Here is a 27,308-nt window from a genome sequence, read left to right on the forward strand (position 1 = left end):
ATGCACTCCCTGGGAAGCAGCAGGTGTTGGCTGAAATGCCTGGGGCCTTGGCACCCACATGGTAGACCTGGATTGAATTCTAGGCTCTCGGCTTTGGCCTGGCCCATTTAGGAAGTGAACCAGAAGATGGAAGATCTCTGTCTCTCTCTCTCTTGGCCTTTCAAATAAGTAAAAATAGGGACTGGCGGATGCAGTTCCTGGCTCCCGGCCCAATCCTCGCTATTGCAGGCATTTGGGGAGTAATTCTTAAATAAAATCAGTAATAAGACTGTTGTGTGGATGGTAGTATTTAATACATTTTATATGGGGAGGGAGGCAAGATGGCGGAATCATGAGGGTGTGCACTGATAGTCCGGGAAAAGATAGTTTAATAAAAGTGGAGATACTGTAGTTTCAGGGAAAGGTTCAGGAAAAAAACTGCGGAGGAAACTCTTCTGGAATTAGGGGGCTTGGTGGACCTACCTGGAGGGCAAGGTGCCCACGGCTCGGGAGCCCAGGCGTGGAGTCTACGCACTAGCGCTGGAAAGGAAGATGTCACTATTATCAAGGTATATGCACCTAATTACAGGGCACCGGTTTATTGAAAACATATGCTAAGGGACTTACAGGGAGATGTAGTCTCCAATACAATAGCACTGGGGGACTTCAATACTCCACTCTCAGAAATAGACAGATCAAACGGACAGAAGATCAACAAGAAAACAGCAGGTTTAATTGACACTATAGCCCAAATGGATCTAACAGATATCTACAGAACTTTCAATCCTACACTTAAAGAATTTACATTCGTTTCAGCAGTGCATGGAACCCACTCTAGGACTGACCACATACTAGGCCATAAAACAAGTCTCAGCAAATTCAAAACATTAGAATCATGTGATGCAGCTTCTCAGACCACAGTGAAATGAAGGTGGAAATTAGCAACTCAGGAATCCCTAGAGTGTATGCAAACACACGGAGACTGAACAACAAGCTCCTGAATGAACACTGGGTCATAGAAGAAATCAAAAGAGAAATCAAAAACTTTCTGGAAGTAAATGAGGATAACAATACAACATATCAAAACTTATGGGATACGGCAAAAGCAGTGTTAAGAGGAAACTTTATAGCAATAGGTGCCTACATCAAGAAATTGGAAAGGCACCAAATAAATGAGCTTTCAGTGCATCTCAAGGATCTAGTACAACTGCAGCAAACCAGACCCAAATCTAGTAGGAGAAGAGAAATAATTAACATCAGAGAAGAAATCAACAGGATTGAATCTAAAAAAAAAATTACAAAAAATCAGCCAAAAAGCCGATTTTTGAAAAAATAAACAAAATTGACACCCCTTGGCCCAACTGACTAAAAAAATAAAGAGAAAAGACCCAAAAAATAAAATCAGAGATGAAAAAGAGAAAGTGACAACAGACATCACAGAAATAAAATGAATCATCAAAAATTACTACAAGGACTTGTATGCCAGCAAACAGGGAAACCTATCAGAAATGGATAGATTCCTGGACACAGGCAACCTACCTAAATTGAACCATGAAGACATAGAAAACCTAAGCAGACCCATAACTGAGACAGAAATTGAAACAGCAATAAAGGCCCTCCCATCAAAGAAAAGCCCAGGACCAGATGGATTCACTGCTGAATTCTACCAGACATTTAAAGAAGAACTAACACCATTTCTTCTCAAACTACTTAGAACAATCAAAAAAGAGGGAATCCTCCCAAATTCTTTCTATGAAGCCAGCATCACTTTAATCCCTAAGCCAAAAAAGATGCAACATTGAAAGAAAATTACAGACCAATATTCCTGATGAACATAGACACAAAAATTGTCAATAAAATTCTGGCCAATAGAATGCAACAACACATCAGAAAGATCATCCACCCAGACCAAGTGGGATTTACCCCTGGTATGCAGGGATGGTTCAATGTGTGCAAATCAATCAATGTGATACACCACATTGACAGACTGCAGAATAAAAACGATACAATTATCTCAATAGATGCAGAGAAAGAATTTGATAAAATACAACACCCTTGGCTGGCGCCGCGGCTCACTAGGCTTATCCTCTGTCTTGCAGTGCCAGCACACCGGGTTCTAGTCCCGGTCCGGGCTCTGGATTCTGTCCCGGTTGCCCCTCTTCCAGGACAGCTCTCTGCTGTGGCCAGGGAGTGCAGTGGAGGATGGCCCAAGTGCTTGGGCCCTGCACCCCATGGGAGACCAGGAGAAGTACCAGGCTCCTGCCATCGGATCAGCGTGGTGCGCCAGCCGCAGCATGCTGGCCGTGGTGGCCATTGGAGGGTGAACCAATGGAAAAGGAAGACCTTTCTCTCTCTCTCTCTCTCTCTCACTGTCCACTCTGCCTGTCAAAAAAAAATTTTTTAAATTATAAAAAAAATACAACACCCTTTCATAATGAAAACTCTAAGCAAATTGGGTATAAAAGGAACATTCCTCAATATAATCAAAGCAGTTTATGAAAAACCCATGGCCAGCATCCTATTGAATGGGGAAAAGTTGGAAGCATTTCCACTGAGATCTGGTACCAGACAGGGATGCCCACTCTCACCACTGCTATTCAATACCATTCTGGAAGTTTTAGCTAGAGCCATTAGGGAAGAAAAAGAAACTAAAGGCATAGAAATTGGGAAGGAAGAAGTCAAACTATCCCTTTTTGCAGATGATAAGATTCTTTATGTAGGGGATCCAAAGAACTCTACTAAGAGACTATTGGAACTCATAGTAGAGTTTGGCAAAGTAGCAGGATATAAAATCAATGCACAAAAATCAACAGCCTTTGTATACACAGGCAATGCCACGGCTGAGAAAGAACTTCTAAGATCAATCCCATTCACAATAGCCACAAAAACAAATACCTTGGAATAAACTTAACCAAGGACCTTAAAGATCTCTACGATGAGAATCACAAAATCTTAGGGAAAGCAATAGAAGAAGATCCCAAAAAATGGAAAAATCTTCCATGCTCATGGATTGGAAGAATCAACATCATCAAAATGTCCATTCTCCCAAAAGCAATTTATAGATTCAATGTGATACCAATCAAGACACCAAAGACATTCTTCCCAGATCTAGAAAAAATGATGCTGAAATTCATATGGAAGCACAGAACTCGAATAGCTAAAGCAATCTTGTACCACAAAAACAAAGCTGGAGGCATCACAATACCAGATTTCAGGACATACTACAGGGCAGTTGTAATCAAAACAGCATGGTACTGGTACAGAAACAGATGGATAGACCAATGGAACAGAATAGAAACACCAGAAATCAACCCAAACATCTACAACCAACTTATATTTGATCAAGGATCTAAAACCAATTCCTGGAGCAAGGACAGTCTATTCAATAAATGGTGCTGGGAAAACTGGATTCCACATGCAGAAGCATGAAGCAAGACCCCTACCTTACGCCTTACACAAAAATCCACTCAGCATGGATTAAAGCCCTAAATCTATGACCTGACACCATCAAATTATTAGAGAACATTGGAGAAACCTTGCAAGATATAGGCACCGGCAAAGACTTCTTGGAAAAGACTCCGGAAGCACAGGCAGTCAAAGCCAAAATTAAGTATTGGGATTGCATCAAATTGAGAAGTTTCTGTACAGAAAAAAAAAAGTCAGGAAAGTGAAGAGGCAACCAATAGAATGGGAAACAATATTTGCAAACTATGCTAGAGATAAATGATTAACAACCAGAATCTACAAAGAGATCAAGAAAACTCCACAACAACAAAATAAAGAACCCACTTAAGAGATGGGTCAAGGACCTCAATAGACATTTTTCAAAAGAGGAAATACAAATGGCCAACAGGCACAGGAAAAAATGTTTGGGGTCGCTAGCAATCAGGGAAATGCAAATCAAAACCACAGTGAGGTTCCACCTCACCCCGGTGAGAATGGCTCACATACAGAAATCTACCGACCTGGTGAGGATGTGGGGAAAAAGGGACACTAACCCACTGTTGGTGGGAATGCAAACTGGTCAAGCCACTATGGAAGTCAGTCTGGAGATTCCTTAGAAACCTGAATATAACCCTTCCATACAGCCCAGCCTTCCCACTGCTTGGAATTTGCCCAAAGGAAATTAAATGGGCAAACAAAAAAGCGGTCTGCACCTTAATGTTTATTGCAACTCCATTCACAATAGCTACGACCTGGAATCAACCTAAATGCCCATCAACGGTAGACTGGATAAAGAAGTTATGGGACATGTACTCTATAGAATACTATCAGCAGTAAAAAACAATGAAATCCAGTCATTTGCAACAAAATGGAGGAATCTGGAAAACATCATGCTGAGTGAATTAAGCTAGTCCCAAAGGGACAAATATCATGTGTTCTCCCTGATCGGTGACAACTAACCGAGCACCAAAAAGGAAACCTGTTGAAGTGAAATGGACACTATAGAAACAATGACTTGATCAGCCCTTGTCCTGACTGTTGATGTACAACTTAATACTTTATTCCTTTTACTATTTTTTTGTTCTACTTAATACTATTGGTTGAACTCTGTAATTAACACATAATTATTCCTAGGTGTTTCAATTTAACTGAAAATTGATTTCTGTTAAATCTAAGAGTGTGAATAAGAGAGGGAGAAGATGTGCAATTTGGAACAAGCTCAAGCTGACTTGCCCCAGATGGTTAGTTAGAAACCTGCCTGGGGATTCCAATTCAATCCCATCAAGGTGGCATGTACCAATGCCATCTCACTAGTCCATGTGATCAATTTCAGTTCACAATTGAGTGAGATCCCAGTGGAAAGAACGGGCCATCAAAGAAGGAGGTACCTTTCTTTGAAGGGAGGAGTGAACTTCCACTTTAACTATGACCTTGTCTAAATAAGATCGAAGTCGGCAGACTCAAAAGGCTTCCATAGCCTTGGCAACTCATGACAAGAGCCTAGGGAGATTACTGACACCATAAACAAGAGTGTCAATCTGTTAAGTCAACAACAGGAGTCACTGTGCACTTACCCCTCATGTAGGATCTCTGTCCTTAATGTGTTGTTCAATCTGAATTAATGCTATAACTAGTACTCAAACAGTATTTTATACTTTATGCTCTGTGTGGGTGCAAACTGTTGAAATTTCTACTTACTATATGCTAAAATGATCTCATGTGTATAAAGATAATTGAAAATGAATCTTGATGTGAATGGAATGGGAGAGGGAGTGGGAGTTGGGAGGGTTGTGGGTGGGAGGGAAGTTATGTGGGGGGAAAGCCATTGCAATCCATAAGCTGTACTTTGGAAATTTATATTTATTAAATAAAAGTGAAAAAATACATTATATATTTTGTATAATGATTGCAAGCCTTTTGTTAAAATCAGTAGCTATTTAGCCTAATTCTTAGCAGTATTTTGCCCTTGGCACCAGTCCTTTTTTTGTGCATGCTTTTTGTGATCTGTGTTAAAAATCGGCATTGCTAACATTACAGCTTGAACTTAAACTTGTTATTCAAATAAATATTTAATTTTTTAATTGCTCTTGTATTAGCAGATGCCCCTTATAGTATTATTTTAGAAGCATCGGGAGGGTTTTGCCTAAAGTACAATTTATCGGGGAAAACTAGATTTTAGTTTTATAAAACTTTAAGTCTTTCACGGGACCTATATTTTCTTGAATTGAATTTTGTAGTTCTAGAAACAATAGGCTATTTAACAGGTGTTGACTGTCTGGCTAAAAAACGGAGGCTTCCTTATATTTTCACCCAGTAAACAAGCAGGGGCAATTCCTGTGGGGTGAACCGTGGGCGAAGCGTGGGGCACTGAGCCCCTGAGTGTCTGTCGTCGGAGAAAGCGCCGCGTCTCTCCCAGGGCCTGAACACTTCCTGCTCCGGGCACCAGAGCTGCACTTGCACACCCATCCACTTGTTGCCCAAGGCTCCGTCCCGGGAAGGGGAGGCTCCCTGGAAGAGGCATTACCTGGCCGAGCCCTCCCGTGGGAACCGAGGCAGCCCCTCTGCACCAGCGCCTGGACTGTAGCCGTGTGTGGCGGCTGGTGTGTGAGAGGCTGCTGCAGAACTGAAGCTAACAGGACGTTTCACAGGCATTTATACAGACGTTGGTCCTCGAGCCGCAGGCCAGTGGTCTGCAAAATAAAGTGTGCTGGAAACCTCTGAGTAAGCAAGCGTCCTGTTGAGCTTTCTTTGTTAATGGGTCGCTGAGTCTGAACTTCTTGGAGTTACAGTGTTTGGTGGAGGGCCCCACCCGCAACCTCCCCTTTCCCGCTCCCTCTCCCCTTCCATTCACATCAAGATTGTTGTATTCAAACCACTGCCTATGGCTTAGTTGTGTTTGTGCTATTGGAAATGTCTTTATCCTGTTTTTTCTTTTTAATTATTCTTACATGAGAACACCTCAATTTCTGGTGCAGAACTGAAATTGTAATTCAGATCTAAAGGAATGGCAGTAAACGGGAAGCATATGTGTTGTGTGTGCAAGTGTGTGAGTGTGACTTTTCCCTCCTTAGTCCCTTCCTCCCCACCCCTTCTTCACCACCAAATACCACAGATCCACCATTCTCAACAGGATGGGGGTGGGGTGGGGAGCAGGGGCATGTCAAATCACCCAGAGAGATTTTTGTTGTGGTTGTGTTAGATTTAGTGCCTCCCAGTGGCCTAGCCCCAATGGTCCCAGCCTGAGTTTATCTCAGGACCCTGAATCTGAAAGGAAAAAAAACAGACCATGTTTCCACACAAGGCCACACTCACCTTTTCCTGGGGACTAGGATGTGAACATATCTTCCAGCAAGGGAGACACCATCTTTTGGAGGTGTCAGGGATCCTTTGTTGAGGGGGGTGTGGTCGGTGCTGTGGCATAGTGGGTAAATCTGCCACCTGCAGTGCCGGCATCCCAAATGGGCGCCGGTTCAAGTCCTGGCTGCTCCACTGCCAATCCAGCTCTCTACTATGGCCTGGGAAAGCAGTAGAAGATGGCCCAAGTCTTTGGGCCTCTGTACTCAGGTGGGAGACGGGGAAGAAACTCCTGGCTCCTGGCTTCGGATCACCGCAGCTCTGGCCGTTGCAGCCAACTGGGGAGTGGCCCAGCGGATGGAAGACCTCTCTCTTTCTCTCTCTGTCTCTGCCTCTCTGGAAATCTGCCTTTCAAATAAATAACTCTTTAAGAAAGAAAGAGAGAGAGAGAGAAAGAAAGAAAAGAAATCCTAGAGGCAATATGATGTAGACCATTGGTGACGGGGTCTGGAGTTCAGCATCCGGCTCGCTTGCTTTGCCACTCAAATTTAAATAAATAATTATTAAACACTTCATTTTTAAAATTTGTTTGACAGATAGAGTTAGACAGTGAAAGAGAGACAGAAAGGTCTTCCTTCCTTGGTTGATCCCCTAAATGGCCGCTATGGCCGGAGGAACGCCGATCCGAAGTCAGCAGCCAGGTGCTTCCTCCTGGTCTCCCATGCGGGTCCAGAGCCCAAGCACTTGGGCCATCCTCCACTGCCCTCCCGGCCCATAGCAGACAGCTGGACTGGAAGAGGAGCAACCAGGACTAGAACCCGGGGCCCATATGGGATGCCGGTGTTGCAGGTGGAGGATTAACCAAGTGAGCCACGGTGCCGGCCCCCACTTCATTTATTTTTAATAAAGGTTTATCTATTTTATGTGAAAGTCAGAGTTGCACAGAGAGAGAAAGAGAGGCAGGGAGAGAGAGAGAGTCTTCCATCTGCTGGTTCACTCCCCAAGTGGCCGCAACAGCCAGAGCTGGGACGATCTGAAGCCAGGATCCTACCAGGAGCTTCTTCCAAGTCTTCCATGTGGGTGCAGGGGCCCAAGGGCCTAGGCCATCTTCTACTGCTTTCCCAGGCCATACAGAGAGCTAGATTGGAAGTGGAGCAGCCAGGTCTCGAATTGGTTCCCATATGGGATGCCGGCACTGCAGGCAGCGGCTTTACCTGCTACCCACAGCACTGGCCCCAGATAAACACTACAGTTCCTGAAGATGCTTACTCAGGAAATGTCCAAGTAGTCCAAACTGCTGCTTAAGAATGCAAATAACATCAACCAAATGACCCCTTTATTTAAAAAATTGTTTTAATTCCCCATGGGTTCGTAAATGAACACATTTGTTTAAAAATTGTTTTTTAAAAATGTCTTTGAGAGGAACAGAGAAGGAGAGTGTTCCCATTGGATGTTTCACTCCCCCAAATTCCCACAAAGGCATGGGTTGCGCTGGCTCAAGTCAGAAACTCAATCCAAGACTGCCACAGTCCAGATACCCAGTGTGGAGGGCAGGGACCCAACCACTGGGGCCGTCGCCGCCTCTCAGGAAGCTGGAGACAGGAGCTGACGCTGGGAATTGAACCCAGGCACGCCCATGTGGTATGCAGGCTTCTGAACTCCTAGGCTCAACACCTGCCTCCAACAGAAATGGAAGGAAGGAAGGAAGGAAGGAAGGAACGGAAGGAGGGAGGGAAGGAAGGAAGGAAGGAAGGAAGGAAGGAAGGAAGGAAGGAAGGGAAGGAGGGAGGGAGGGAAGGAAGGAAGGAAGGAAGGAAGGAAGGAAGGGAGGGAAGGAAGGAGGGAAGGAAGGAAGGAAGGAAGGAAGGAAGGAAGGAAGGAAGTAAAAGAACATCCCTTGGAGTTTAAACAGATGAAGGACGATTGTAGTCGTTCAAGGATTTTATCTTCTCGCGGTAACAATCATACATTGAAACATAATCTTAAAAAAATGTTTTAACAGAGCCGAGGCGGGGATCTTCACACACCTGCTCAACGAGGGCATTTGAGAGCAGCATAACCAGTGCAGGTCTAAGTAGGTGGGAACGCAGTCACTGCCAGGCCCAGTTCGGGCGAGGTCTGAGCTCCAAGTAGGTGACAGGTGAGCGGCATTCATATTTTTAGTTTGGTTTTTTCTCTTCTTAGCAGTTCCTACCGCTCACCAGGCGAGGGCGGTAGGGAGACACCAGTTGGTCCGCTCCCCATCTGGTAGTTGCTCCTCCAAGGCTCAGCCTCTGAAGTGGGGCTCAAAAGCCAGGTGCGCCTCCGCGATCCCAGCCTGCCAGCTGAAGGATCAGGATCTTGCATGGGGTGACCGGGGAGGCGGCGGAGGTTAACAGGGAGTAGGGCAAGGAGCAGGCCCGAGGTCCTTCTGCTACCTCGAGGGCTCTGGGGGAGGAGGGGTCACAGGCCAAAGGGCTCAGGCGTGTGACTTGCACGGGTGAACCTTTGACTTTGCGTGGGCTCTGCAGTTAGTGGAAGTTGAGCCACGTGGGGTTAAACGGATTGGGTCCCTTCTCCGCTCAGCCACGGGTCACTGGAGGGCCTCCGTCCAGTCCCTGGCCCCCAAGTCTGGGTGCTGCCGGGAGGACCCCCTCTCCCCCCGGTCGCTGGGAGGACGTCCCCGCAGCCCGGTGGCCCGGCCAGCCCACGCCGGGGCGGCGAACCAGGGATCCCTAGTGCCGCGCGCGTCCACGCCCCGGTCTTGGGCGGGGCCGCCCCGCCTCCGGTGCTGCCTGCAGAGTTAAGTCCGAGGCCATGGGGTCTCAGCACCGCCGTCATGGATCAGCTGCGCGCTGGCGCCCGCCTGAGGATCCTGCTGGGACACCTCGGCCACCCCTCGGCCGCGGCCATCGTATCCTTGTGCCTGCGCGCGCTGCTCGGGCCCGGGCCCGGGGCGATGGCCTCCGTGTGCTCGTCCCCTCTAGGTCACTTTTCCCCCAGAGCGAGCCGGGCAGCGGGGAGGAGGCCGTGTCTCTGCTCCATCCTCCGTGCGCCCTTAGGGGCTCCGTTTCTTGCTTTGCGGTCTCGGGAGGTGATCCGGAGGAGGACTTTGCCATTTTCTCTGAGGCCGCCCAGAGCCCTGCTCACAAATGCCAAAGCGGGGGGTGCTGCATCTTCCGGCCACCTCTAGGGTCCTTGTGAAGATGAAGTGAGGTGGTAGAGGCCAAAGCGCCTTAGCCGCGGTGTGCACCTGTCCGAGCAGGAGTGAAGTCAGAGCTCCCGCGTCTGTTCAGGAAGATGCCTTTCTCCTGAGAACTGAACTAGCACGGAGGGGTGGGGGGGGGGGGCCTATTTCTCGGAACGGCTTGCTCCTCGGTTTTACCTTATTTGCCTTAATTCACGTCCTAGGTAGCCCACCCCACTTCAGGGACATCTTCCCCTGCCAGTTTCCAGCCTCAGAAATTCCAGTAAGTAGATCTAACTGTGATTTTTTATTTTTTTTAAACGATTTATTTTATTTGAAAAAGGTACACAGAGAGAGAAGGAGACGCAGAGAGAGAGAGAGAGAGAGAGGTCTACCATCCGTTGGTTCAGTCCCCAATTGGCCGCAACAGCACGACCTGTGCCGATCCGAAGCCAGGAGCCAGGAGCCAGGAGCTTCTTCGGGTCTCCCAAGAGGGTTCTGGGGCCAAGCACTTGGGCCATCTGCTACTACTTCCCCGGGCCATCAGCAGGCAGCTGGTTTGGAACTGGAGCTGCTGGTATTTGAACCGGTGCCTATATGGGATGCTGGTGTCACAGGCAGATGCTTAACCTACTATACCACAGCACCAGTCCTCCAGAACTAGTTCTAATCAGTAAAGTTGGGGAAAATGTTTCGTGTGTTCACTTTAATTTTCTATATGTAAATTTCAGAAGGAAGGAACAGTATCAGAAACTACATAACTAATAACCCAGGCATGATATATATTACATTTAAATTAGCTTCTAGTTATATTGACATATTAGCTAGCTAGCATCTCTGGCATATCTTAAGTCACTTTTGATAGAGAAAGCTTTGACCTTCATAAATATTCTTCTTGTAATAAATATTAGCAATAATTCCAATTTTTAAATTGCTGGTTAAGATTTATACTTATTTATGGGATATGATATTGAATTTGATACATGTATGCAATATAAAATGATCAAATGGGGTAATTAGTTTTTCTACCTCTCAGATACCAGTTCTTCTGCTCTACGTGGTTTCAAGTGCATAATTAATTGCTCTAGAGTCCAGGTACCCTGCTGTGTTACAGAGCAGAAGGGCTCACGTCAAGGAGTGGGTTATGTAGCTTGAGTCTGTGGACATGCTGTGTACTTACTTGGATGTTGTCACTTTGATTACTTCTACGAATGCACCAACCAGAAAATTAAAAGTGTATTGAATTGTTTCCCATCTGAAAAACCACATATATTCATTACACCAAAAATCTTATATACTCATCTATAATTCCATTGCTGAAAGGCACTCACTCTTACAAATTATTTTTGATATATTGTTGCAGGTTTTAAACTTTTCTTCTAAGTTTTTATTGATGTATTTTCATTTTATCTGAAAGGGAGAGAGAGAGAGAGAGAAAGACAATGGCAAAAAAAGAGAGAGTGAGCTACCACCCCCTGGTTCACTCTCCAGAGGAACACAGTAGTTGAGACTAGGCCGAGGCTGAAGCCAGGAGCCCAGAATTCCTTCCAAGTCTCTGACGTGGGTGCAGGAATCCAAGCCGCTGAGCCATCATCTCTTGCCTCCCAGGATGCACATTAAGAGGAAGTTGGATCAGAGATGGAGTAGCCAAGACTCGAACCAGGCACTCAGGAATGGGATGTAGGTGTCTCAGGGGATGACTTACGCTGCTGCTCCAAACACCTGCCCCTGCAGTCTTTCCACAAGTAGTGTCTTGGCTTTACATCACGGTCCTCATATCGTATTAGAAGAAACATCATCCAAACTATCATATGCCCTTTATTTTTAATATTTATTTATTTGAAAGAGTTACACACAGAGAGGAGAGGCAGAGAGAGAGAGAGAGAGAGAGAGAGAGAGAGAGAGAGAGGTCTTCTACCCACTGGTTCACTCTCCAGTTGGCCACAATGGCTGGAACTGTGCCAATCCAAAGCCAGGAGATTCCTCTGGATCTCCCACTTGGGTTGGTTGTGGGGGCCCAAGGACTTGGACCATTTTCTGCTGCTTTCCCAGTGCATAGCAGAGAGCTGGATCAGAGGTGGAGCAGCTGGGTCTCAAACTGGCATCCATATGGGATACCGGCACTACAGGCAGTGGCTTAACCCGCTATGCCACAGCACTGGCCCCATGCCTTTTATTTTTAATGCTGGAGTCATAAGCTATTGAGTGGATATACCGGGGTGTTCAAAAAGTCTGTGGAAAATCTAGACTGTGAAAATACTCTGCATAGATTTCAAAAAAATTCTTTGTACCTCAATAAACTTGTATTTTTACTCTATTTCCCTCAAACTGTTTGAAGTACGCTCATAATGTCGGATAATTTTTCTTCTATTACTGCAGTTTTTTGGGGGGTTAATTACAGTCCTTGCTTTTTAGGTTGTTTTAGATTAGTTCCTTACAGTGAGGAACAGAAATAACAGATTGGAGAGTAGAGTATGAATCTTTCTTAGGTTCTTGATACATGTTGTTTTCTTATAAGGATATTTGGAAATCTTTTCTTCTTTAGGTATACTCTGGATAATAATGTTCTAAGCCTAGAACAGAGAAAATTTTATGAAGAAAACGGGTATCTGGTCATTAAGAATCTGGTGTCGCATGCTGACATTCAGCGCTTCAGGTACGGTAGCACTCTTTGTTCGTTATGAACTGTGTGTTCTGTGGCATGAGGACCCGAGTCAAGACCCGCCTCTCCCTGATCCGTGTTTGCAGTGATTCACTTTGTTAGGAGCTGGGTATGAGCTCTGGGCTAGACTGAGGGCCTCGTCCTGGTCCATCTGCCTAGGTTTCCGCGACTGCGTGTCCCCTCCCTGCTACATTTCATCTGTGCAATGGCCATCGGGACAGTGCCGCCATCCCAGTGGCTAAGACTAAGTACAGTGACAAGTAAGGAAAACGTAGCAAGTGGGGGCTGGCACGCGGTGAACGCGACTGGCGTGTGGCCATCATTTTTACCATGCAACCAAAAGCACAAAACTGTTTCCCTGCAGGTTTGCCAAGCTGAGCAATGTTTTCATTGTGGTAGGGTGATCCCTGCCTGGCAGTAAGGAGGCCGGCATGTCTGAGGTGGCCGTGTCCCCTCCCTGTCGCCAGGACTATTCTGTTGTGCAGGGAAACCTGCTGCTGGAGTCTGTAGGTCCCTCTGGCAGGGCGGGGCCGGACAGGTGCTGGGAGCCCGGCTTCATGACACCGTATGCAAATTTATTTTCCTAGGAGTGAGTTTGAAAGAATCTGCAGAAAGGAGGTGAGACCACCGGGCTTAATGGTGATGAAAGATGTGGCCATTGTGAAATCGGAGCATAACCTGAGTGAGAAATCAGTTACCAAGGTCCAGGACTTCCAGGAAGACGAGGAGCTCTTCAGATACTGCACCCTGCCCGAGGTCAGAGGCTCTGTGTGCTGGGCTTGTGTGTGGCATCACCGGGCTGTGAGCCTGCACCCCTGCCCCCAGATCTGCTGCTCCTGCCCCTTCCCACATGTGGCTCTAAGCGCTGTAGTCTGCAGCTGGAGGTGCTTTGGGCCCCCAGTGGGTATTTGGCGGTTTTTGGTTGGCTCCCGTTGGCTTCTCCTGGGTGGGAGCCGGGGATGCCACAGTAGCGGGGCTCAGCCATGCTACAGTGCCCAGAGCCAGAGCAGCCCCCTCCCCAGACAGAGAATGACCCCACCCGCAGCGCCAGGGATGGCAGCCTTGAGGAGCCGTGTGTCTGTTGAGAAGGAACAGAATTCTGGGTGAACGGGACACAGCCCTTCCAAGACAACGGGCGTGAAGTTACTGGGGCCACGATACGTAAACTCATGTATTTTTTTTCTTTTGATTATTTACTTGAGAGATAGAAGTTACAGAATGAGAGAGGGAGAGACCGAGGTCTTCCATCTGCCGGTTCCCTCCCCAAATAGCCGCAACAGCTGGAGCTGGGCGCATCCGAAGCTATGAGCTAGGAGCTTCTTCCGGGGCTCCCATGTGGGTTCAGGGGCCCAAGGACTTGGGCCATCTTCCACTGCTTTCCCAGGCCATAGCAGAGAGCTGGATTGGAAGTGGAGCCCCTGAGACTTGAACCGGCGCCCATATCGGAATCTGATGCTGCAGGCGACAGCTTTACCTGCTATGCCACAGCACTGGCCCCAGGATGCTTTGATTTAAAAATCAGATTTCTTTTTTTTTGAAAAAGAGCATTCTTTTTTTTTTTTTTTTTTGACAGGCAGAGTTAGACAGTGAGAGATGGAGAGACAGAGAGAAAGGTCTTCCTTTCATTGGTTCACCCCACAAATGGCTGCTGCAGCCGGAGTGCTACACCCATCTGAAGCCAGGAGCCAGGTTCTTCCTCCTGGTCTCCCATGTGGGTGCAGGGCCCAAGCACTTGGGCCATCCTCCATTGCCTTCCTGGACCACAGCAGAGAGCTAGACTGGAAGAGGAGCAACCAGGACAGAATCCGTCGCCCCAACTGGGACTAGAACCCAACGTACCGGAGCCACAGGCAGAGGATTAACCAAGTGAGCTGCGGCGCCATCCAAGAGTATTATTCTTTAAGCATGAACCATATTTACAAAAAAGATCTAAACAGGCCAGCCCCCCGGCTCAATAGGCTAATCTTCCACCTGCGGCACTGGCACACCGTGTTCTAGTCCCGGTCGGGGCGCCGGATTCTGTCCCGGTTGCTCCTCTTCCTGTCCAGCTCTCTGCTGTGGCCTGGGTGTGTGTAGTGGAGGATGGCCCAAGTGCTTGGGCCCTGCACCCGCATGGGAGACCAAGAGAAACACCTGGCTCCTGGCTTTGGATCAGCGTGATGCGCCGGCCGAGCGTGCTGTCCACAGCGGGAATTGGAAGGTGAACCAACGGAAAAGAAAGACCTTTCTCTCTGCTTCTCTCTCACTGTCCACTCTGCCTGTCAAAAATAAATAAATAAATCAAATTAAAAACAAATAAGAAAAGGTCTAAGCAGTACACAAAGACATGAAGCAAAAAGGAGTGACCCCAGCTCCCCGGAACCTCGCTCCCTGTTGAGTGTATACGTCGGGAATTCTCTCACTTGTACACCTCCTGCCTGTGTCGGGGATCAGGAACCTCCTGGCTGTCACCTTGTGTTTTTCACTTACAGTGGGTGCCTGTCATCCTCCCATAGCCCTCTGCATGGAGCCACCTGGTAACTTTCAAACTGCAGTATACCAGAGTCTTAGTTTCCGAGCCATTTGTTGGAATGGCTCAGCAGGAGGCTTCCCAGGGAGTATAGGAATTATAAGCAGGTGCTGTTAGAGAGCTTGGTTCCCAGAGGTGGGCTGTACAGGGATGCCACCTGTGCCGTCACATCCAGGTCCCAGACAGAGGACCGAGGGGAAGCGGCCCCCTGGACTGTCGTGCAGTCCTGTGCTGGAGATGGAACTCGGCTGCGGGATGGTGGGTGACAACTTGTGGTTGGCGAAACGCTGCTGTGAATACCTTGGGTGAATATTGGCAGTTCCTGTAGCGCCCTCAGGAGGTACGAGTTACGTGAATGGTTACTTCTCTGTCCATGTGTTGGGAAGCATCACCAGCACATCGAACTCAACGATTTTCAGGAAGTTAGTACTGGGGATAAGATTTAGAAGGAAGCTGATGTAATTGAGGCAAGTGACTGGCTAAAGAACAGTACGGAGGACAGCAGGGATGGTGGGGATGGCTCTCAGCCGTGGGGGTTTATAAGCGCCAGCCCAAGTGAAGGTGCACAGTCCCAGGCTTGGTGTAGACAGAACCGTGAGGCCTGCCTCTCGAGCTGTTTGTACATTTCAAGTGTTTCAGGCTGTAACTGCCAACATTCCCGACCTAGCAGAGATCAGGCTGTGAGGAGGAGCGGGCCCTGCCTCCTGTTTTGGAATCAGACCCGGCCACGCTTGAATGCCGTCTTCTTCCCTGATCTGACTTCACCCTTGGCCGTGCACCCACAATGCTCCCAGGTCATGACTGAGTCAGTATCTTGATTCTCACGGGACCTCCAACTGCACAGGCACAGGACCTGCTTTTCTTGTCCACTGATGCACGCCTGCTTCCTGTGACTGGGCCTGCTTCCTGCCTATGTGAAGACGTGGAGGGGAGGGCACACTGGTTGTGCAGTGTCCTCTGAGTTGCTGCCCTGCTCTGACCTGGCCGCTCCTGACAGCAGCGAATCCTGCTGAGCTCTTCCTTTCTTCTCTTACTGTCTGAGAGGCAGACTGATGGAGAAATCTCCACTCACAATTCTACTCCACAGATGCCCATAAGTGTCCAGGGCTGGGCCTGCCAAAGGTGGGCGCTGGAACTCAATCCAGGTCTCCCACGTGGGTGGCAAGAACCCAGCAACTTGAGCCATCAGCTGCTCCCTCCCAGCGTGTGCAGGAGCAGGGAGCTGGAATTGGGCACAGAGCTGGGACTCAAACCCAGCTGCCGGGCCAGATGCTCCCCTTGGGCCCACTTAGGCAGGGTCGTTCTTGTGCAGGGTCTCCAAGAAGAAAAAGGAAGCCGTTTCTCCCTGGGCACTGTCTGTGGCTTTGGGTGGCAGAAGGGCTGGTCCTGGCCTTCTAGGCTGATACCTTACAGAAACGCACCCCTTTCTTGTAGAAGAGAAACAGGTTATATTCCCAGCTACTCAGACAAGCCTGCCCAATTCAAAGGGTTGTAGATTTAGAGTGGTTTCCAGTTTCTGGATTTTCTGCCATGCTTTGTTCGCAGTGTTGTGAAATACTGACTGTTACCATCTTGCCTGTCATAGAGGAGTTGGCCTTGGTGCCACTGGCCTGTACTTCTGATTGCCCATGAAACTTTGTTCCTCCCCCTCCCCCTTATTTTTCTTAGATCTTGAAATACGTGGAGTGCTTCACCGGACCCAATATTATGGCCATGCACGCAATGCTGATTAACAAACCTCCAGATGTTGGTAAAGGACTCTTCTTATTTTTTTTGATTTAATTTTATTTTTTTAAACTTTTATTTAATAAATATAAATTTCAAAAGTACAGTTTTGGATTATAGCGTTTTCCCCCCCGTAACCTCCCTCCAACCCTCTTTCTTTTTTTTTTTTTAACTTTTATTTAATGAATATAAATTTCCAAAGTACAGCTTATGGATTACAATGACTTCCCCCCCATAACGTCCCTCCCAACCACAACCCTCCCCTTTCCCACTCCCTCTCCCCTTCCATTCTCATCAAGATTCATTTTCGTTTCTCTTTATATACAGAAGATCAGTTTAGCATACATTAAGTAAAGATTTCAACAGTTTGCTCCCACACAGAAACAAGAAGTGAAAAATACTGTTTGAGTACTAGTTATAGCATTAAATCACAATGTACAGCATACTAAGGACAAAGATCCTACATGAGGAGTAAGTGCACAGTGACTCCTGTTGTTGACTTAACAAATTGACACTCTTGTTTATGGCATCAGTAATCACCCTGGGCTCTTGTCATGAGCTGCCAAGGCTATGGAAGCCCCCTGAGTTCACTGGTGGGTGGCAGGGGCCCAAGCACTTGGGCCATCTTCTGCTGCCTTCCCAGGTGCATCAGAAGGGAGCTGCGTTGGAAGTGCAGCATTCAGGACTGGAACCAGCGCTCATAAAGGATGCCAGCATTGTAGGTGGTACTTAACCAGCGGTGCCACCACAGTACTCCAGGACTCTTCTTATTAAGGAGAAGCAAGAAAAAATTGTTCAATTAACATATGTGAGGTTGATGTTCTGACCTTGGTGGTGCAGAACTTCCAGGCTTCTGGCTTCAGACTGGCTTTGCTCCTGCAGTTGCAGTGGCTGGTTCACTCCCCAAATGGCCACAATGACCAAAGCTGGGCCGATCCAAAGCCAGGAGCTTCTTCTGGGTCTCCTACGCAAGTGCAGGGGCCCAAGGACTTGGGCCACAGTAAACTGCTTTCTCAGGCCATTGCACAGAGCTGGATCGGAAGTGGAGCAGCCAAGACTGAAACCCCCACCCATATGGGATGTGGCACTGCTACTCCACAGTACTGGCCCCTTCGCATTTGATTTGACATCCAGTTGGTTGCTTCTCTCTCAAGGTTGATTTTTCTGTAGTGTTGTTTCATTTCCTGGGGATAGTTCATTTTTCTGGTTTTCTAGGCAAAGGATAAGGAATTCTGAGACTTGGACAAATGTCTTTTTAAGACATTAGATTTAATTTGATTATTTATTTAAAATTAAAAAAAATTTGTCTGAGAAGAAAAGAGAGAGAGCGAGAGCCCTCTCAAGAAAGAGCCCATCTTCTGATTCACTCCCTGATACTTGCAATGCCTGGGGCTGGGCCAGGAACTCAATCCAGGTACCCACCTGGGTGGCAGGAACTAAGGTACTTGAACCATCTTCACCCAGTGCCTTCCAGGGTGCAGAGTGGCAAGAAACTGGAGTTAGGAGCCAGGACTGAGTATCACACCCAGGCATCTGAATGGGGATGCAGATGTCCTCACCAGTGTCTTAACCACGGGGCCTCTTGTCTGCCCTTGAACGTCTATTAACAGCAGGTTCTCTTTCAGGCAAGAAGACGTCCCGTCATCCCTTGCACCAGGATCTGTACTATTTCCCCTTCCGGCCCAGCAATCTCATTGTTTGTGCGTGGACCGCGATGGAGCACATTGACCGGAACAACGGTTGTCTGGTGGTGCTTCCCGGCACCCACAAAGGCCCCCTGAAGCCGCAGGACTACCCGCAGTGGGGGGTAGGTCTGTCTAGGAGCCGAATCTCCTTCCCGGTTTTAAATTTCACTCAGCATCCATAAAGAGCATACAGGGGAGAGGGCACTGCCTTTCTTAGCCAAGCGCTGTCCTGAGACTTAGAAGTGCGATCAGTTGGAGGATGTCAGACCAAACACCCAGTGTAGTTGTCCTTTGAACACGCGTTTGAAAACCGGCCCAGGTGGGGAACTTGAGCAGGTGCTGCGGAGGGCCCGAGATGGCATGGCCTAATCGCAGAGGAAGACGTAAGCACTTCAGCCCTGGATGTGGGTGATACGTGCCCCCCGAGTCTGCTCGCTGACTGTGGCTCTGAGAGCGGAGAAGAGGAAGGGATCGTGTGCTCCAACTGCAAAGGCCAGCAGGGCTCTTCGGAGGGCTGGTCGGGGGAGAATGGCCCAAGCAGAGAGGCCTGGTTTAAAGGGCAGAGAGACAGAAAGAGAGGGGAGGGGTGGGGGGGAGAGGGTGCGAGAGAGAGGGAGAGAGAGAGAGAGCTCCTCCATCTGCAAATTCACTCCCCAAATGATCACAACAGCCAGGGCTTGGACAGGTGTCCCCAGTAGGTGGCAGGGACACACTGTACTTGTCACCTGCTGTGTCGCAGGATGTGCGTCAGCAAGAAGCTGGGTCCAGAAGCCTAGGAACCAGGACTCAAACCAGGCATTCTGATGTGGCATGTGGGTTTCCCAGTCATCATCTTTGCCCCAAACTGAGCATATTTTGAGTCTATAACATGATCACTTTGATACACACACACACACACACGCACCCCTGTGCAATCCCCACCACAATCGAGATAAGCTCTCTTAATCACAGGTAAACACTGAGTTACTTTCTGGCTTTGTTCATCCGTGCAGCTGTAGATGCTGGGGACTGGTATGCTCCTTTAAGCCAATGAGTGGCGGCATCAGATCGGTCCTTGAGGAAGAATAGGCTGACACTCTGGCCCAGGATGCACTGGAGCTGTGGGCGTCCAGAGCCAGAGGAACCAGAAGGAGATCATGAGCATTTGAGGCGTAAGATGAGGAGATCGGGAAGGCCTGAGAGATGGTTGGGCTGGAAGAGCACCTGCGGCAGGAAGTGGGGGTTGTAGGTCTTTAGAAGTGAAGAACCTCTGAACGTTCGACTCCGTTAGTTAGAATTCTTGCACGGATGATTAGTGTTACGTGAAAATATTTGAGTCTGGATCCTGTTAGAAAAACTTGGAATTGTGAGATCATCCATGAAGTTCCGGTTTTGGTGAGAGTTAATGCAAGTAAGCAGCAGGAGAGGCTCTGGATGCCTTAGGCCGAGGGATGTCTGTAGGACTCCAGGGCCAGGCTGGGGCTGTCCCCTCTGTGGGGCTCAGAGTGGTGGCAGCTGCAGGGCTGGGGGTCTGACTCACTGAGCCTGGGTCACGTTTCCACCTTTTGCCAGAAGAGAAGGGCACTGGGTCAAGGTTCACCACTCTGCAGCAGGGAAGTGGGCGCAGACAGAGGCATGGGATTTGGGATCCCTTGGGAAGCTGAATGGGTGCTCCTGCCTCCCTGCCCCCCAGTGACCCATGTAAACTCCCACACTGTGAACTTTATTGTCTTTCTCGCTGTCTGTCTTTCCTCTCTCCCTTCCTTCCCTCCTCCCTCTCTTTCCCTCGCTGTCTCCCTCCCTCCCTCTGTCCCTTCCTTCCTTCTCTTTTTCTTTCAGAGACAAACACAGCGCATGCATGCACTCCCATCTACTGGTTCACGCTCCCCAGAAACCCGCAGTGGCAGAGACCAAGGAGCTGGGAGCTCAGGCCAGGTCTCTCATGTGGGTGGCAGGAACCCAAGTAATTTTTTAAAATAGGAGCTTACAGCTTATTATTTTATTTATTTTTAAGATATTTTTATTTATTTGAAAGGCAGAGTTACAGAGAGAGGTAGAGACTGAGAGAGAGAGGTCTTCCATCCACTAGTTCACTCCCCAGATGGCCACAATGGCTAAAGCTGTGCAGATCCGAAGTCAGGAGCCAGGAGCTTTTTCTGGGTCTCCCATGTGGGTGCAGGGGCCCAAGGACTTGGGCCATCCTGCACTGAACTCCTGGAGCACAGCAGAGAGCTGTTCCGAAGAGGAGCAGTCGGAACTAGAACTAGCACTCATATGGGATGCTGGTTCTGGCTCTTCAGGCCAAGGCTTTAACCCACTGTGCCATAGCACCGGCCCCAGGAACCCAAGTGCTTGCCCCATATTCTGCTGCCTCGCAGGGTCGGCATTAGTTGAAGCTGGAGGCGGGTATGGAACTCAGGCCCCTGATGTGGAGTGTAGGCATCTACACAGCTAAGCCAAACCACACCCTGAGGCTTGCAAGCTTTACATGCTTCTCACTTGTGTTTCTGCAATAAAGAAGCAACCCATTACCTAAAGCGATAACTTGCTTTGGAAACAGTTTGAAACAAACACCAAATGTATTCTTTTTGTTTTTTTCTTACTAAGGACGTGACATAAATGGTTTTGAGCAAAAAGTAAATAAAGTGCAAATTGAGCATTTCCACCCTGCCCCTATTTCAGAAGGACTGGCCTCTCAGAGACGCGCCCCTGTAATGGAGAAGAATGTTCGCGAGCTCTGGGAGAGGACACTGCTGGCAAAGACTGTTACAGAGTCAGCTGGCAGGGTCAGGAGGATGGCGGGAAGTGTGACCCCTGTACTGATCCAAAAAGCAAAGCCCGTCTGTGGCTTCCTGTTTGACTCAGTCATGAAATTTCAAAGATTTTAATACCAACACATGACTTCTCAAACCAGGCACCGAGAGGCTTTTGTGTATGGAAAACTTTGTCTTTCTTTCCGTTTTTTTTTTTAAAGGTTCTTTTATTTATTTGAAAGGCAGAGATACACACACACACACACACACACACAGAGCGCGAGAGAGAGTGAGAGGGAGCGACAGGGAGTGAGAGGGAGTGAGAGAGCACTTCCATCTGCTGGTTCCCTCCCCAAGGGCTGGGGTTGGGCCAAGCTAAAGCCGGGAGCTTCTTCCTGGTCTCCCACATTGGTGCAGGCACCCAGGTTCTTGGGCCAACATCTGTTGCCTTCTCAGACACATTAGCAGGAAGCTGGATTGGAAGTGGAGCAGGCAGGACTCGAACTGGCGCCAATATGGGATGCGAGCATTATAGGCCAAAGCTTAACCCATGTACCACAGTGCTGGCCCCTGAAAACTTTTCCAAGACTGATTCAGATGTCTCTTTCTCTTGGAAGAACAGAGAGCGCCCGTGCTCCCGTGGTGAGCCGTTGAACAAGTTTTTACTGATGCTGCTGCTTCCTCGTGTTTAGCTGTGTCTTCTCTTGTGTGTCGCAGGGAGGAGTTAACATAATGTACCACGGGATCCAGGACTATGAGAAGAACAACGCCCGCGTGCACCTTGTGATGGAGAAGGGGGACACAGTTTTCTTTCATCCTTTGCTCATCCATGGATCCGGGCGGAACAGAACCCAAGGCTTCCGGAAGGTATGCGTTCACGTTGCTGCAGCTTTCAGAGATGATGAGTTAGAAACAAAAATTTTAAGATATATGAAAATGTGAAGGGTGTGCGAGTTTTAACTAAACTGGACTTTAGTCCAGTTTGTTTACCAGGAAATCAATTTCTGGGCCTTGTGCCCTTTTGGCTCTTATCAGTGAGAAGCCAGAGGACCTCAGGATCCTAATCATGTGGATATTACTACTGACACATGAACGTGCTCGGGATTGCTTCTTCTGGGGCGAAAATGTGGAATTTAGATGCTTGTGTAAATGATAACTGGAGGGAACTTCATGTTAATATTACTGCTGGGAAAACAGTATTGATCCAATACACGTTGTATTGATTCTGAATTGATTGCCCTGAAGCCAGAATGAACTTCAGCCATATATATGCATCTGTATATATCTATATCTACATAGATATAGAGATATATATAGAGATATATATGTATCTTTTTTAATCCCTTGGCCTTAGAAGGTTTTAATTTCATTGCTTGCATTCAAAAGGGAATGAGGATCCTCACACACCCCGGATGGTTGACTTCTTGGTCTCACAGACTGACGGTCCCATGGGTGCACATTCTCCCAGGATAACATGCTGTCCACACCCAATACTGGAGCTCCTTTGGGGCCCAGTGGAGCTTTCGAGTTCATGATGCTGTTCCCACCAATCCCTGAAGCCTCTCTGAGGCCAAAGGTCAGGGGTCACATTTCATGTTCCATCCATTCATTTTCTTCCCTGGGCTCAGTAGGGCCCAGATTAGGCTGAGGCAAGTTGAGGCAGCCTCCCCAGGGGCAAAATTTAAGGGGATGAGGCCAGTGCTGTGGTGTAGTAGACTAAGCCTCTGCTTGTGGTGCTGGCATCCATATGTCTGTTGGTTCGTGTCCCAGCTGCTCCTCTTCCAATCCAGAGTCTACTATGGCTGGGAAAGCAGTGGAAGATGGCCCAAGTGCTTGGGTCCCTCCACCCACATGGGAGACCCGGATGAAGCTCCTGGCTTTGTCCTGGCCCAGCTCTGGCCATTGTGGTCATTTGGGGTGTGAACCAGCAGATGGTGGATCTTTCTGTCTTTCTCTGTCTCTGTACTTGACCTCTCAAAAAAAAAAAAAAAAAAACTTAAAAAAATTGAGAGGATTCCAATAAAACCTCAGCAATCAAGGTCCCTTACATGTTTCCCAAGTCACAATGAACACAAACAACCCATCCTGTGCAACAATGCCAGAATCTTAAATAGAAGATGGGATTGGACTCTGCACTCACACAGCCCTCCGAGCCACAGGAGTGAGGAGGTGCAGGGACAGTTATGCAAATGTCGCTGTGGGTTTTACTACCTGACTGTGCAGTGTTCCTCCAGGATGTTTTCAGTAGCCTTAATGCCCTGGAAAAATATTAATCATCATGACATAACAATGTGAATGCCAGTGCACACGTGTTTGCCTTTGCCTGGGGCTCTGCTGTGGCTACACGGGGGCTCACCTAAGGAAATGGAGTTTGTCACTCCACTCTCTGGAAGCTCCATGTGTTGGGCAAAGTAGTAAGTCCTCCTGCAGGGTGCAGTCACCTTAAGATATCTGACCTGTGGCAAAGACAGTGAGTTTTAACGTTGCTTTGCCACTTAGGTCTGTGTATAAGTTTTTCTGGAACGGGAAGAACCACATAACTTAAGCCTTTGCCTTGAAGGAAACACGGCCTTGGCCTTGAAGTGTTCCCTCTGATTTGCGAGGAGGTGGGCATGGGTTTTCTTTCCACGGTGTCTTTTGTTTTCATGCTTGCCATCAGAATACTAACCCTCCCAAATTTGGCAGGGGGCCTAGCCTTGGAACTAAGAAGATGACGGGCTACTTGGGATACCTGGCTTTGTGGGGCTTAGGAAAATCCCATGGCAAAGTTCTCTCACCTAGAGGATTGTGTTTCCTGTCCCCTCTATACCTTTTCTTTTCTTAAAGATGTACTTTTTATTTAAAAGGCAAAGTGACAGAGAAAGAGAGAGTGAGAGAGAGAGAGAATCTTTGATGCACTGGTTCACTCCTCAAATGGCTGCAATAGCCAGACTGGGCCAGGCTGAAAGCAGAATCCTGGAAGTCTGGTGGGGCAAGGACCCAAGTGCTTTCCCAAGAGAGGTCTTCCATCCACTGGTTCCCTCCCCAATTGGCTGCAATGGCCAGAGCTGGGCTGATCTGAAGCCAGGAGCCAGGAGCTTCTTCCAAGTCCACACATGGGTGCAGGGGACCAAGTAATTAGGCCATCTTCTACTACCTTCCCAGGCCCTAGCAGAGAGCTGGATTGGAAGAGGAGCAGCCAGGACATGAACCAGTGCCCATATGGGACGCTGGTGATATAGGCAAAGGCTTAGTTCACTATGCCACAGCACCAGCCCCCCCATCTACACCTTTTAAAAAACAATGATGGGCTCAGCTGCCTCAGTTATCACACCTGGTTAAAACCATTTGTAAATTTTCAGTTAGCCTTTAACTGGGGTCCTGGGAGAGGGATGGAGCTGAGCTACAGAGACACTGATTTTGTGTCCCATGGAGCAGGCTTCCAGTGTAGAATTGGCTGGGTAAGAGAAGGCCTCCCTGCCTGGTTGGTTGCTGGCAGCAATGGGATGTGTTTCTCAATTTCACCACTCTCTATAGGCCATTTCCTGTCATTACGCCAGTGCCGACTGCCACTACATTGATGTGGAGGGCACCATCCAAGAAAACATTGGGAAGGAAGCTTCACAAATGGCGGATAAATTCCAGGGCTATGAGGGCACCGTGGACTTGAAGGTACGCTTGTGAAAAATTTGGTACAGGTGTCAGGTGTGTCTTCAGATGCTTCATGGTTCTCCCACCCAGTTGAATTCTGGGAGGTGCAGAGTGCACCTTCTGAAGTAGCTTCCCAGCATGAGAATCTTCTTCCTTCATTACCTGCAGGTGTGACCCCAGCTGGCAGGTCTTGGCATTTTTCCCACGAAATCTTGTCCCTTGCCTTTTGTTCAGTCCTTAAAATGCCTCACACAGACAACATAATCTGTCCACTGGGACTTATATCTGACACCCTGAATTTTAACACAGGATAAACACAGTATGCAGTCAGCTCTGCTTAATTGCAAGTTCTGCGTCTGTAGAGTCAATCATCCAATGTATAAAAGACAAGCAGAAACATTTGAAAAAATATTCCACTTGTTCTGAATACATACAGACCTGTTCCTTATTAACGAGCAGACAGTCAAAGCTACCGGTGACCAGCAGACAAATTGTCTGTGTCATTAGTCCCTGAATGATCCTGAACAGTTGTTTACATAGCATAGTCATTGTACTAATATTATGAAGACTCTAAAGATGACTTGAAGTAGGCAGGAGGATGTGCACAGGTTAGATTCAGGTTTTATACACTACTTGATACTCAGATGAGGGACTGGAGCAGCCTCAGATGTTGTATTCCCTGGGGGTCCTGGAACCAGTGCCCTGAAGATATGATGAGGTCCAGCTGCACATATGTTTGAATTCAGCAAGGCTATGCTGAATAAATACCTCCTATATTTAATTGAGTTATCGAGCAGGTCATTGTTCCTCAGGCTTACTGGGAATGGCGGTACTAATTGTTGTGATCTGCTTTATAATTCTTTGTGAGGTATCAAAGCACGTTCATGTCCATTCTCCTGTTTTCTTCTCCCACACCGTAAGGAGCAGTCAGCACAGCTCCATGCTGTGTAGGAGAACATAAGAGTCAGGTGGTTGGTGCAAGTTTCCTTAGCAACATAAGATTTCAGAGGCCTAATTCTAAAATCATTCTTTCCACCATACCTTGCTGTTTGACCGGAAATAAATACTAAACAAGGAGGTTCAAACTGTGTCATCAAAAAACAAAGGGAAAAAAAGCAACAAAAATTAGTAACCCAAGACACTAGTTTCCCTGTCAGGGTGTAATCAGGCAGGAGTAGAATGTTCTAGATGGCTCAAGCAGTCAGCATAAAGGGCGGCAGGGAAGTGCAGAGGAAACTCTTCAGGAACTGGCGATGTTACGAGACATTCCCTGCAGTTAGCAGGTGCATCACCTCAGCCAGGGCTGGCGATGTGGGCCCCCACTGACTTAGTGTGGTGGCACTATTTTAGATATTACATTAATTGGAGTCTCAGAACATGGTTTACTTACTAACCAGTGTAGCAATTATGGGGAATTTTTCCCCCTATTTAACCCTATGTAGATGGTGAGTAGGCAAATAGAAGTGTTCCATAAATTCCTTCTGTTTGGCCTTATTTCCAGGATGTTTTTATATTTCGAAGTCGACTTGTGAAGGGGGAACGAGTCAACCTTTGAAACCACCCTTTGCTAAAACTCTCCTACAGGAACCCAAAACAAAACCAGGTGTCAGAAGAAAACCCTTCCCTTGTGATGGTGTCATCTGTGCTATCACTCGTTAACAAAATCACAAACCATGGCTCAGGTACTTGATTGCATACAGTGAATTCTGCAGTGCAATGAGGGTGTGGTGATGGAAGTAAAAACAGTAAAACTGAAATAGTATTGTCTCAAGGAAAATCATCTGGGGTTACAACAAGATTAATAAAGATAGTTGACATAATTTCAGTGTGTGAAGTCGGTTATTTCGTTCAGTTGCTGAAATGAATGCTTTGGAACTCAGGAAGAGCTGAGGTTTGCATTTCTGTCCTGATAAACCCACAACCTACCAATTTCCTGTCGTGACAGATGCTTCTCCAATTGAGAACACCATATAACACATTGACCTTTTATTAAAGGCTTCAGGAGGACATAATAAAGACACAGTAAGGGTCTGATACAGGCCTCCTTGCACAACTTGCTCTACCCAACTGTCCTCCTTAAGAAACCCACCTGGTATTTCTGTTCTTTTAAAAATTAGTTTATTTATTTGAGAGGCAGAGTTACAGACAGAGAGGGGGAGAGACAGAGAGATCTTCTATGCACTGCTTACTCCCTACGTGGCCAAAGACAGGAGCCAGGAGCATCTTCTGGGTCTCCCATGTGAGTGAAGTGGCCCAAGGACTTGGGCTATCTTCCACTGCTTTCCCAAGCCATGAGCAGGGAGTTGGATTGGAAGTGGAGCAGCCAGGACTTGAACCAGCATCCACACGGGATGCCTGCACTGCAGGTGGAGGCTTAGCCTACTATTGCCACAATGCTGGCCCCTACCTCTGATCTTTTCCTCTGTTCAGATGGTGTGTTCTATTGGGCAGGGCAGTCCAAAGCCTTGAGCATTTATGAATG

The 27,308-nt window shown here is 47.7% G+C and overlaps 1 protein-coding gene across 1 annotated transcript in view; it reads left to right on the forward strand.

Annotated features, from left to right (window-relative positions):
- Positions 1-26,646, forward strand: part of LOC127488881 (phytanoyl-CoA dioxygenase, peroxisomal) — a 36,412-nt gene extending 9,766 nt beyond the window's left edge. The window contains exons 2-10 of the mRNA XM_089312327.1: positions 8,720-9,610; positions 10,108-10,166; positions 12,429-12,539; positions 13,133-13,301; positions 16,723-16,804; positions 18,405-18,586; positions 21,914-22,063; positions 24,713-24,847; positions 26,328-26,646. Of these exons, the coding sequence (XP_089168453.1) occupies positions 9,536-9,610; positions 10,108-10,166; positions 12,429-12,539; positions 13,133-13,301; positions 16,723-16,804; positions 18,405-18,586; positions 21,914-22,063; positions 24,713-24,847; positions 26,328-26,381 (1,017 nt within the window). The 5' untranslated portion in view covers positions 8,720-9,535 and the 3' untranslated portion in view covers positions 26,382-26,646. The remainder of the gene's footprint in view (positions 1-8,719; positions 9,611-10,107; positions 10,167-12,428; positions 12,540-13,132; positions 13,302-16,722; positions 16,805-18,404; positions 18,587-21,913; positions 22,064-24,712; positions 24,848-26,327) is intronic.
- The last annotated feature ends 662 nt before the right edge of the window (positions 26,647-27,308 follow it).

Source organism: Oryctolagus cuniculus, chromosome 13 (genome assembly GCF_051225735.1).
Source record: "Oryctolagus cuniculus isolate XC-2025 breed Fujian yellow rabbit chromosome 13, ASM5122573v1, whole genome shotgun sequence".
Classification (NCBI taxonomy): domain Eukaryota; kingdom Metazoa; phylum Chordata; class Mammalia; order Lagomorpha; family Leporidae; genus Oryctolagus; species Oryctolagus cuniculus.